This window comes from Saprolegnia parasitica, assembly GCF_000151545.1.
Source record: "Saprolegnia parasitica CBS 223.65 unplaced genomic scaffold supercont2.1, whole genome shotgun sequence".
NCBI classification, from domain to species: domain Eukaryota; phylum Oomycota; class Saprolegniomycetes; order Saprolegniales; family Saprolegniaceae; genus Saprolegnia; species Saprolegnia parasitica.
In genome coordinates, this window is record NW_012156395.1 from 1,200,177 (window position 1) to 1,211,110 (window position 10,934).

At 58.1% G+C, this 10,934-nt stretch overlaps 4 protein-coding genes across 4 annotated transcripts; all 4 read right to left on the reverse strand.

Moving 5' to 3' along the window:
• Positions 1-6: 6 nt before the first annotated feature.
• Positions 7-1,770, reverse strand: SPRG_00481 (inosine-5'-monophosphate dehydrogenase). Its single transcript, XM_012338575.1, has 2 exons — positions 1,572-1,770; positions 7-1,521 (listed from the first exon to the last, which is right to left on the reverse strand). The coding sequence occupies exons 1-2, from the start codon at positions 1,708-1,710 to the stop codon at positions 113-115; spliced, it is 1,548 nt and encodes a 515-aa protein (XP_012193965.1). The 5' UTR covers positions 1,711-1,770; the 3' UTR covers positions 7-112.
• Positions 1,771-3,276: 1,506 nt separating this feature from the next.
• SPRG_00482 (hypothetical protein) lies at positions 3,277-4,948 on the reverse strand. Its single transcript, XM_012338576.1, has 7 exons — positions 4,815-4,948; positions 4,565-4,769; positions 4,515-4,521; positions 4,338-4,453; positions 4,190-4,283; positions 4,051-4,143; positions 3,277-3,999 (listed from the first exon to the last, which is right to left on the reverse strand). The coding sequence occupies exons 1-7, from the start codon at positions 4,930-4,932 to the stop codon at positions 3,334-3,336; spliced, it is 1,299 nt and encodes a 432-aa protein (XP_012193966.1). The 5' UTR covers positions 4,933-4,948; the 3' UTR covers positions 3,277-3,333.
• Positions 4,949-5,513: 565 nt separating this feature from the next.
• On the reverse strand, positions 5,514-7,156 carry SPRG_00483 (hypothetical protein). Its single transcript, XM_012338577.1, has one exon. The coding sequence runs from the start codon at positions 7,056-7,058 to the stop codon at positions 5,538-5,540; it is 1,521 nt and encodes a 506-aa protein (XP_012193967.1). The 5' UTR covers positions 7,059-7,156; the 3' UTR covers positions 5,514-5,537.
• A 574-nt stretch (positions 7,157-7,730) lies between these two features.
• On the reverse strand, positions 7,731-9,998 carry SPRG_00484 (hypothetical protein; the record flags this gene model as incomplete). Its single annotated transcript, XM_012338578.1, has 1 exon — positions 7,731-9,998. Exon 1 carries the CDS (start codon positions 9,981-9,983, stop codon positions 7,731-7,733), a length of 2,253 nt encoding a protein of 750 aa, XP_012193968.1. The 5' UTR covers positions 9,984-9,998.
• Between the last annotated feature and the right edge of the window lie 936 nt (positions 9,999-10,934).

Genomic DNA, 10,934 nt, shown 5'->3' on the forward strand with positions numbered 1-10,934 from the left:
GGGCATGACCGCACTTGGGCATGAATTCACGTTAAAATTTTAGGGTAATAAATACTATCGTACACAACTCGAGGTGGAGTTTGCAAAGTAATTTTAAGGGTGGAGATCTTGCTTAAAAGAGGCGCTTCTCGTACGTGTGGAGGCCGTGGACCGAGCCTTCGCGCTGGGCGGCGGGCGTGCGCATCTCGAAACGGAGCTCGCCGGCGTAGAGGAACTCGTGGAGCTGCGCAATCGTCTTGACGCCGAGGTCCTGGAAGCCGTGCTTGATGCCCTGCTGCAAGTACGGAATGTACTTGTTGAGCGAACCCTTGTCGACGACGGCGCCGCTCACGCCCTGCGCGACCTTGACGACCGCGTTCGAGCCAAAGTAGCGCTTGGCCGAGCCCTGGCCCTGGGCCTCGACCGAGCCCATGCCACGGTACTTCTTGAGGCGCACACCGTCCTGGAAGAAGTACTGGCCGGGCGACTCCTCCGTGCCGGCGAAGAGCGAGCCGCACATGACGGCCGACGCGCCAACCGAGAGCGCCTTGATGATGTGACCAGAGCTGGCAATGCCACCGTCGGCGATGACGGGCACGCCGTACTTGCGCGCGAGGCGCGCCGTGTTGTAGACGGCCGAGGCCTGGGCGCGGCCAGCAGCGCAGATCTCCTGCGTCGTGCAGATCGAGCCCGAGCCCATGCCGATCTTGAGACCGTCAGCGCCAGCAAGGATGAGGTTCTTGGCCTGGCGCATGGTCACGACGTTGCCGCCAATAACATCGACGTGCGGGAAGGTCGCCTTGAGGTGGCGGAGGATCTCAATCTGGTACATCGAGTCACCCTGCGACGAGTCGATGACGAGGAGGTTGACGCCAGCAGCAATGAGCGCCGCAGCGCGTTCGCGGTCGTTGGGGCGCGTGCCGATCGAAGCACCGACGAGGAGCTGCTTGTTCTGGTCCTTGGACGCCATGGGGAAGTCGCGGTTCTTGACCAGATCGCGGCGCGAGATGAGCGAGACGAGCTCGCCCTTGGCGTTGACGATCGGGAGCTTGCCGAGCTTGTTGGTCTTCAAGATCTCGTTGGCTTCCGCGAGCTTCGTGCCTTCGCGGGCCGTGATGAGGTCCGTGACCATGACGTCCTTGAGCAGCGTCTGGCGCTTCTCGATGAAATCGATGTCGCGGTTCGAGACCATGCCGAGGAGCTTCGAGCCGACCTTGCCGTTCTCCGTGATCGGGATGCCGGCAAAGCCGTACTCGGCCTTGATGCTGTCGACCTTCTCGAGCGTGTCGGTGGGCGCGAGGCAGATCGGGTTGAGGATGAAGCCGTTCTTGAACTTCTTGACGAGCGACACTTCGTGGCACTGTTCCTCGACCGTCATGTTGTAGTGGATGACACCGATCGCGCCGTGTAGCGCCATCGCAATCGCCATCTTGTGCTCCGTGACTGTGTCCATCGGCGATGAGATGAGCGGGAGGCGGAGGCTAATGTTGCGCGAGATCTTGGTCTCGAGCGTGACCTCGTCGACGCCAAAGTCAATGTGCCCTATGAGATCTTATTTGAGTGCCCATTCCAAAGTGCAATGTGGGACCTACCAGGCATCATGATCAAGTCGTCGTACGTGACGCCGACGCCGTTGTTCTTGTTGACGAAGATGTCAAGGGCCGACCGGCCGTCCTGGCCGAGGCCTTCGTCAAAGTCCAGGTTGCGCGTCACGAGGGGCTCCGAGTTCATGGTGTGTGAAATGTGATCTTGGATCCGAAATGCAAAGTGAAACTTCGGTGCGAGGTGCCGAATTCGTGTTTACATGATCATGCGCCGCGACCACTGGTTCCAACCGCGCAAGCTCGATCAAGTGCGGTTTTATTCCATCAAGTGCGGTTTTATTCGCTCAAGTACGTCGGACAATCGAAAAGCGCACTTGAGAGGGTGCGCACATCGTGGCGGTTGACCGAACAAAACGCTGTTGCGGTTGGGGCGCGTCCTACTGTGGGATACCGTAGGCGCAGTCAAGTACCGCGGACCGTTGGGCAGCGACCCTTGGAATGCCTGCAGAGCGATAGTACTATATGTGTAAATTCATGCAAGCAGGAGCGACGCTCGTGGCCACGAATCTCCTTGGTTTTCCTTGGCTGGGGTTTCGATACCATGGCTTGTCCCAGATCCACGCAGCTTCCGCATATGTCTAAAAACACCGCATTTCAAGCGTGACGTTATACAACGTCGGTGGCGTTCGCAGCGCCGTTCGCAGGGTTGATGCACTTGACGACGCTCTGCAGCCACGTCCAAGCGTATGTATAGTGCGCACACAGCATGTTGGGTCTGTTGTGCGTGTTTCTGCAGAAAAGGATGCCATCGGAAGGTCATTCCAGTGGCGTGCGTTTAGCCAGTGCCACCAAGGTACTACTTGTGCGAATTGGGCTTCTTGTGGCCAATGAAACGACGCCGGTGGTTGCGACGCTAGGTGGGACTGATGAACAGCTGGTGCACGCGCCGGACGGCCCGTCTCGTGATCGCACCCGGGACAAGTGTAGGACGACAGGTCCGGTTGCTTTCTACCGCACAGCGCTGGCGTTCACGTACACGAGCACAGCCCAACACCCTTCAACCTTTGGCCCAACACGGCGCCATTTGGTAGGCTCATGGCGAATCGACTTAGAATCATTCCACTCTTGAGGAGGATCCCTCCATCAAATCAGTCGAATCCAGCATTGCGGCACAAAAATCGCACCTTTTGTATGAAGCTTCCAATGGCCTCTGGCGTTGCGCTGTAGCGTGGGTTTGTTATTGTTAACTTGCAGAGTTATAGGCGCTAGCCAAGAGGATACACAAGGCGTTCTATCACTTGGGGATGGAACAATTGGTATCATCAGGTGTGTTAAGGTGTGCATCGGTTAGTTGATACTAGCCACGTACAACAAGACAACCTCCAAGGGTCTGCTAATGGAGTATTCTCGAATATTCTAGATGGCGGGAATCCGGAAGGCAGCTTCCGGATATTAGTGGTGATGATGGCCGGACACTTGGAGACCTAGCCTCGTGCTTCTCACTCCTGGATAAGCTCTGGACTGAGCCCTTCATTGTCTACGTACTGCATGTGAACTGACCTGCCCATGTCATGTTCAACAGTTATACCTATAGAGCTCCCGTACAATCAACAAGGGAGGAAGGGGCACGCCGGGCATAAAAGCTGCGATTCGATCCACACAGACACCATTGCCCCAACTCATGGCCCCAACCGCGAACGTTCGAAGAAGAGAGAGCGCCTAGAACACCGTTCTAGGCTAGCTCCTCTGCAATGCATTGCATACTGCTCATTGTTGATTGCTATCGCTGATGTCATTAGCTCGTTGTCGCTCAAAAGAAGCGCTTGAAAAAATCGGTGACGGCTTCGACCGTGTCGCTCGCGGCGTCCGTGTCAAACTCTTCTGCAACAAACTCGTTCGGGTCCGCGTCCATCTCGGGCGGCGCATCAAAACCGCTCGCCTCTTGGAATCCAGCGTCCGCTGGGGGCGCGTCCGACATGCCAAACATGGATGCATCCGACGGCGACGACGCAATCGGCGCGTCAAGGCCGTCACCAGCGATCGCGCCACCGGCCACGTCGCCAGCCACGGCGCCACCGGCCGCATCGGCCGCGCCACTGCCGCCGCCGAGACCCATCGGCATGATGATCGGACCACCGCCGCCGCCAGGAATGCGCGACGCGATTTCACCGACCATGCGGTCGAACGGAAGCCCTTGCAAGTAGACGCGGCCGGGACCTGTGAGCGTCGTCACAAAGAGGCCGGTGCCGCTGAAGAGAACGTTCTTGACGCCGCCGACACGGCTAATGTCAAAGTGCACACTCGGTTCAAACGCGACGAGGCAGCCGCTCGAGATGCGAAGGACCTCGCCCGGCGCGAGCGTGCGTTCAATGAGCGCGCCGTTGGCCGAAATGAACGCGTCGCCAGGTCCGTTGAGGCGCTGGAGAATAAAGCCTTCGCCGCCAAAAAAGCCCGCGCCAAAGTTCTTGGTAAACTCCTACAATGCAATGCATCAAGACCATGTAGCGTGAGATGGGTCGATCGAAACCATTTCAATGCCAATCGTGTGGCTGCCACACAGAAACGCGCCTTTCTGGCAAATGAGTGACCCGCCAAAATCGTCGAGACGCATGTGCAAAATCTAAGTTGGGCAAAAAATGGAGAGCCGAGCAGAACACGGCGTGTACCTTGGAGGGAACCGAGGTGCCCATTGCGACCGTGCCCTTGGACGAGCCCTTGTACGTGTACTCGGTCACGAAAAAGTTTTGACCCGTGACCATGCTACATAGAGAGTACCACCTTTGAGTTGATGTTGCGTGTAGAGAGATGGCGTACCGCGTCAGACCTTGGCGAAAGCCGCCGGCCGTCGTCGTATCCATCTCGACGCCGTCCGTCATGTAGATCATCGCGCCGCTCTCGGTGCGCAGCTTCTGCTTGGGACCAATGTCAATCTATACAGCCAGAGTGCGTGCTCAAGCCACGTCGAGGCGGCAGCGCCCTCCAGTCACCTACGTGAACGCTGCACAGACTATGAGAACGTATGGATCGACGCTCCGTCGTACATTTGCGACTCGGAGCCTTCGATGCGCGCCGCCTTGGCAAAGTCGATCGGTTCCCAGTTGTCGGCTTCCTGGAGGTCGGTCGCCTCGGTCGCCGCGGCCGGCGCTTCAGGCGAGGCCGCCGTCGCGGGCGTCGTCACCGGCGCCGCCTCGAACGGGTTCTTGAACGTGCCTTCCTTTGTCACCTTGTTGAAATACATGGTGCGGCCTACCATGGTGATGCGCCGTGCGTCAGAGACGGTAGAAGGCGTACCGTCGCGGCGCTGGATGGTCTCCCAGAGGTCTGGGCTCGTGGAGAAGGCGGCGCGGACGGCGCGCGAGGGCGACACGCGGCGCGCGACGCGGGCCAAGGTCGACGAGAGCTGCAGCATGGGGCGGGCGAGGCAAAACCAATTGTGGCCGCCGTCCGGTTTTATAAAAGAATGCTGGTCTCGTGGAATGATGGTCGATGGAACCTTCGCGAGCCACGACAGCGCTTCGATTCGTGCGGAGCTTACCATGCAAGGTACACGTGATCGGTATGCGACGTCTACAAGGTATTCCATGCAGTCTAGTCGTGCTTGTATTGCGTAGTCCGTTGACTAAACGAGATGTGTTCATGAGGTTCATTTCGGCTAATGTAGTGATGTCCCGGTGTCCGGATTGGCCATGGCAGCTAGATTGCACAAGCTACGATGACCTGCTAGCGGCATGAACCTTGGCGTGTTCGCTTCGAAGTGCAATCAATGGCGTTGGAATGACCATGGCTGCTGCATCAACTATTGCTGGTGGACATCATCTAGTCTTCTTCAGGATACGCGACTCGTGCTGGTGACCCTCAAGTGCACACCAGGACCTCGAAGGATACCAGCAGTACTTGTCAGCGGCAACCAAGCAACTCGAGTCGTCACAAATACTTGTACAATTTCCTTACGTAGTCGCTTGCCATACACATTTTACATCGACATATAGGGCCGGGGGCACGGCGACGAACGAGCTAGACAGTTTCGGTAATGAGGGCGTAGTCGTCGTTCTTTCCAGAACTCAACAACGGCTTGACCTTGGTGACAACGATCGCAACGACAACCGCAACAAGGGCGACGCCAGCAAGAAGCACATAGACCGAGTGGCTCGGCATGGCGCCGTCGACCGAGACGAGACCTTCGGCGACTTTGGCCGAGCACATGCGAAAGCTGTGCATGATGACCTCGGTCATGCTGGCGTCGTCGGCGAGAAGTACGTACTCGCGGCCATATCCTGCTGCAGGACACGCCGCCGACGCGCCGTCGCAGAAGCGCGCCACGTCGCAGAGCCCCCGAGGATCGTAACAAAGTGTGTCGACGTTAAAGTTGTCGGTGCACGTGCCACGGCCGTTGCAATAGTCGATCGCATCACAAGGACCGTTGGATGACGCCCCAATCGGCGTGCACACTGTGCTCGAGTCTGCGAATTCGTCGCGCGGGCAGCTGCCGTCGATGCCTGTGCAGTACTCAGGGAGATCGCAGACGTCATGTTGCTTTCGGCAGATTTGGTCGCAGTCGAGGAACCGGTCGATGCAGTTGCCGCGACCGTCGCAGTAGTCGACACCGTCGCACGATCCGTGGGACGAGGCGCCAATCTCAGTGCAAACGACCGACGTGTCGGCAAACTCGTCGTCGGGACACGCGTTGCTGTCGCCGGTGCAGTACTCGGGCACGTCGCAGGCGCTCACCGGTGGGCGGCAAGGGACGTTGGTCTCGGTACGGTAGCCGTCGACGCACGTGCCGCGACTGTTGCAGTAGTCCTTCTTGTCGTCGTCGCAGGGCCCGCCGTTGTGGCGGCTTTGGCTGACGCACAAGGTGCCTGGCGCGAGCTGCCGGTACAAGCACTTGCCGTGCTTGATCTTTACGAGCTCGAGGCACGGCACGGATGAGCATCCGTTGTCCGAGTCGGCAAGGTGGCCATAGACATAGACGTCATTGCTCGTGTAGTTACTGCCCAGGTACCACTGCCCTTGAATCGGGCTTTCTGCATGATACGGAGGCGCGTCGGCGCTGTTGTGCGACCAATAGTTGTGCGAGGCATAGCCACCAGCATGATCGTTGTCCGGACCGCGGAAATCGCTTCTGTAGGTGTCATCGCTCTTGTCATGTCCGTCCGTGTTGCCGCCGCCGGGGACATAATGAGTCGTGTGGTTGGAGTCCACGCTGACGTTGCCGCCGGGGACATACACAATAGTAGCGTAGTTGAAATCTGCGCTGCCGCCGGTGTCGTTGTAGCCACCGTACAAGCCGTTCTTGTAGCCCCCAATGCGGTTGAAGCCACCGTCCTGGCCGTACTTGCGTCCATTGGTGTAGTTGTTTTGGTAGTTGTCTGTTGACGACCTCGCTGCGGTGCTGTCGACAACCGTAGCGCTGGTTTGACTGTCTGCATTGGCCTTGTCCGGGGTGCCTATGGGATCAGTGGGCACGCCGTGATTGTCGACGGCAGATCGCGAGGCAGCGACCACGGCGAACAGGAGACCAAAGCGCGCTCTCATGGAATTCGGTATGTGCAACCGAAGCGATGCGCGTTTTATTGCAATGACTGTTCAGCTACCAATCACCGAGGAGGTCCCTTGGTGCCTTCGCGTGTGTTTGTCATGGTATCCTTCCGTGATGTGTCGGCGGGAAGCGTTAGACTTGGACCCGGTGCAGGGATTGACAGTGTAGAACTCTTGCGTTGCGACACTGCGGTATTTGTATCAGCAGCAATGGCGCTGGAGCTCGCAACATGCGATTCTCTCAACCTGCTGCCTACAACGGGCAGTTACAAGATTGCGATTCGATGAGACAACTCCTTTTCAGTCCAACGCATGCTGTGAAAGACGAAGTACTAGTACACTCTTTGGAGCTCAGTTCAGCACTCTCGGTGACCCACGCTTCTCGAACCTCAGGGTGCTCGTGGTTCTCGACTTGACCAGTTAATGTCACTGACGCTCGCCTTCAATTGTCGGTTTCGTGTATCTTTTCTTACACTCCTTTACACACTTTTTTTATATGTTCAGGACGAGCGACTCCTCCGCTACACCACGTTGGCTACCGTGGTGGGGAGACGTGTCAGCCACACAACAACTTCAGTCGTCGCAAATATAATTTTGTTACGTAGTCGCTTGGTCCAGTTTGGCATACCTATTCTACATGGACATAGAGCGTGGGCCCACGAAAACGAGCTAGACAGTTTCGGTAACGAGGGTGTAGTCGTCGTTCTTTCCAACACCCAACAACGGTTTGACCTTGGTGACAACGATCGCAACGACAACCGCAACAAGGGCGACACCGGCAAGAAGCACATAGACCGAGTGGCTCGGCATGGCGCCGTCGACCGAGACGAGACCTTCCGTGACTTTGGCCGAGCACAGGCGAAAGCTTTGCATGATAACCTCGGTCATGCTGGCGTCGTCGGCGAGAAGCACGTACTCGCGGTCGTAGCCGGCGGCGGGACACGCCCCCGATGTGCCGTCGCAGAAGCGCCCCGAGTCGCAGAACCCCCGAGGATTGTAGCAAAGTGTGTCGACGTTAAAGTTGTCGATGCACGTGCCGCGGCCGTTGCAATAGTCGATCGCGTCACAAGGGCCGTTGGACGACGCCCCAATCGGCGTGCACACCGTGCCCGAGTCTGCGAATTCGTCGCGCGGGCAGCTGCCGTGGACGCCCGTGCAGTACTCAGGGAGATCGCAGACGTCATGTTGCTTTCGGCAGATTTGGTCGCAGTCGAGGAACCGGTCGATGCAGTTGCCGCGACCGTCGCAGTAGTCGACACCGTCGCACGAGCCGTGGGACGAGTCACCAATGTCAGTGCAAACGACCGACGTGTCGGCAAACTCGTCGTCGGGACACGCGTTGCTGTCGCCGGTGCAGTACTCGGGCACGTCGCACACGTCGCGTGGTTTGCGGCAGACGTGATCGGGGCCGTGGAAGCGGTCGATGCAGTTGCCCTTGCCGTCGCAGCGATCGCGGGCGTCGCAAGGACCTCTCGACGACTTGCCCAAGCGGGTGCAGTCAGTGCTCTTGTCTGCAAAACTGTTGCGTGGGCATTTACCGCTGTGCCCGGAGCAGCGTTCGGGCGCATCGCAGTCGTCGCGCGCCGGACGGCAGACGAAGCTCGGGCCGCGAAAGGCGTCGACGCAGTGGCCACGGCCGTCGCAGTAGTCGGTCGTGTCGCAATCGCCGCCGTTGGAGTGACCGATGCACTTTTGCGTCCGCGGAGAGAACCTGTCCATCGGGCACTGGCTTTGCTTGCCGTTGCAGTACTCGGGCACGTCGCAGGCACTCACCGCTGGACGGCAAGGGACGTAAGTCTCGATACGGTAGCCGTCGACGCACGTGCCGGTACTGTCGCAGTAGTCCTTCTCGTCGTCGTCGCAGGGCCCGCCGTTGTTGCAGCTCTGGCCGGCGCACAACGTGCCTGGCGCGAGCTGCCGGTACACGCACTTGCCGTGCTCGACCGTCGCGAGCTCGTGGCACGGCTGGGATGGGCATCCGTCGTCCGAGTCGGTGTAGTGGCCATAGACGTAGTCGCTCGTGTGGTCAACGTCCGGGTACCGCTGCCCTTGACTTGGGCTTTCTGCAAGGTATGGAGGCGCGTCGGCGCTGTTGCGCGACCAATAGTTGTGCGAGTCGTAACCACCGTTATAACCGTAGTCCGCACCGCGGAAATCGCTCTTGTAGGTGTCATCGCGCTTGTAATAACCGTCCGTGTTGCCACCGCCGGGGACGTATTGAATCGTGTCGTTGGTGTCCGCGCTGACGTTGCCGCCGGGGACATACACAATAGTCGTGTAGTTAAAATCCGCGCTGCCGCCGGTGTCGTTGTAGCCACCGTACAACCCGTTCTTGTAGCCCCCATAGCCGTTGTAGCCACTGTCCTGGCCGTACTTACCGTTCTTGTACCCGTCATACGGGCCGCTCTTGTAGCCGCCGTACGGGCCGTTCTTGTAGCCGCCGTACGGGCCGTTCTTGTAGCCGCCGTATGGGCCGTTCTTGTAGCCACCGTATGGGCCGTTCTTGTAGCCGCCGTATGGGCCGTTCTTGTAGCCACCGTTGGCATTGTAGCCGCGGTTAGCGTTGTAGCCGTCGTATTTGCCGTCGTTGTAGTCATCGTACGGGCCGTTCTTGTAGCCGCCGTATGGACCGTCGTTGTAGCCGTCGTCCTGGCCGTACTTGCCGTCATTGTAGCCGTCGTACGGGCCGTCGTTGTAGCCGTCGTACGGGCCACTCTCGTAGCCGCCGTTGACGTTGTAGCCACTCGGGTAGTTGTTTGTTAATGACCTCGCTGCGGTGCTGTCGACCACCGTAGCGCTGGCTTGACTGTCTGCATTGGCCTTGTCCGGGGTACCTATGGGATCAGTGGGCACTTCGTGATCGTCGACGGCAGATCGCGAGGCAGCGACCACGGCGAACAGGAGACCAAAGCGCGCTCTCATGAAATTCGATTTATGAAGCCACCACAAAAATGCGACTGTTGGCAGCGACTGTTCAGCTGCCAATCACCGAGGAGGTCCCTTCGTGACTATACTTATCGTAACTCCCATGGCGGCCGGCCCACAACGGGCTGTTGGTTCATCAGTACTAGATTGCGATTCGAAGGGTCAACTCCTTGTCAGTCAAACGCATGCTGCGGAAGACCAAGCACCCTCTTTGTAGCTCTCTTCGGCTCACTTGGCAGCCCACTTGTTCGAACCTCAGGGTTGATCGGGGCTACCAGTAATTCCATTCCGGTAATGTTGACCGTTGCGAAACCCATAGCTTTCAAGCCGTAGTATCCGGATGGGACATGTTCGGGGGCTCAGTCTTCCTTCCCATGATGTTGGTTATTGCTGAAGTGGGTCGTTGTCTAATGTTGGAGCATTCACGTCTTGCTTTTTCGCGCCGGAATCACTCGCAATCGACAGTGCCACACTCAGTTCCGGTGGAGGGTGCTAGTAGAAATGCATTGTGGGCTGCTCGTGTGTTCACGAAATGCCACTGCTTGGTAGATGTCGGCAGCTTTCGTTATCACGGGCGTTTTCTGCGTTGCCTTTCTCGGCGCTTGACCAATGAGAATGCAGCTGAGGAGTTTATGCTGCCTGTGGGCTGGTGTCACCAGGAAGTTCCTACCAATATTAATATGCAGTACCTGTACAGTGCATTGCATAGGTCCATGCCGAGTGGTCACTGAGACGCATAAGACAGGAGCGCGCTGGTTGTTGTTGTTGAAGTGGGTCGTCTATTACTATAGATAAAACTATGCTAAATAAAATTGTCGGACTTTCTTCGTTGTGTGTACTCGGTTGAGGGCCTTGGTTTAGGCAGGCGGAGCAGGAGCGCGATCCGCGGGACGAGGTGCCGTCGCGGCCACTCGTGTTGGGCGAGGAGCCGGAGAAGCCGACGAAGAG

Bases quoted from the DNA above. Each gene is read 5' to 3' on its own strand.
- SPRG_00481 (XM_012338575.1), bottom strand. From the start codon at position 1,710: ATGAACTCGGAGCCCCTCGTGACGCGCAACCTGGACTTTGACGAAGGC. The intron at 1,522-1,571 runs GTAGGTCCCACA...AAGATCTCATAG, and splicing joins CGACTTGATCATGATGCCTG to GGCACATTGACTTTGGCGTC.
- SPRG_00483 (XM_012338577.1), bottom strand. From the start codon at position 7,058: ATGAGAGCGCGCTTTGGTCTCCTGTTCGCCGTGGTCGCTGCCTCGCGA.
- SPRG_00482 (XM_012338576.1), bottom strand. From the start codon at position 4,932: ATGCTGCAGCTCTCGTCGACCTTGGCCCGCGTCGCGCGCCGCGTGTCG. The intron at 4,284-4,337 runs GTACGCCATCTC...CTCTCTATGTAG, and splicing joins TTTCGCCAAGGTCTGACGCG to CATGGTCACGGGTCAAAACT. The intron at 4,000-4,050 runs GTTTCGATCGAC...ATTGCATTGTAG, and splicing joins ACACGATTGGCATTGAAATG to GAGTTTACCAAGAACTTTGG.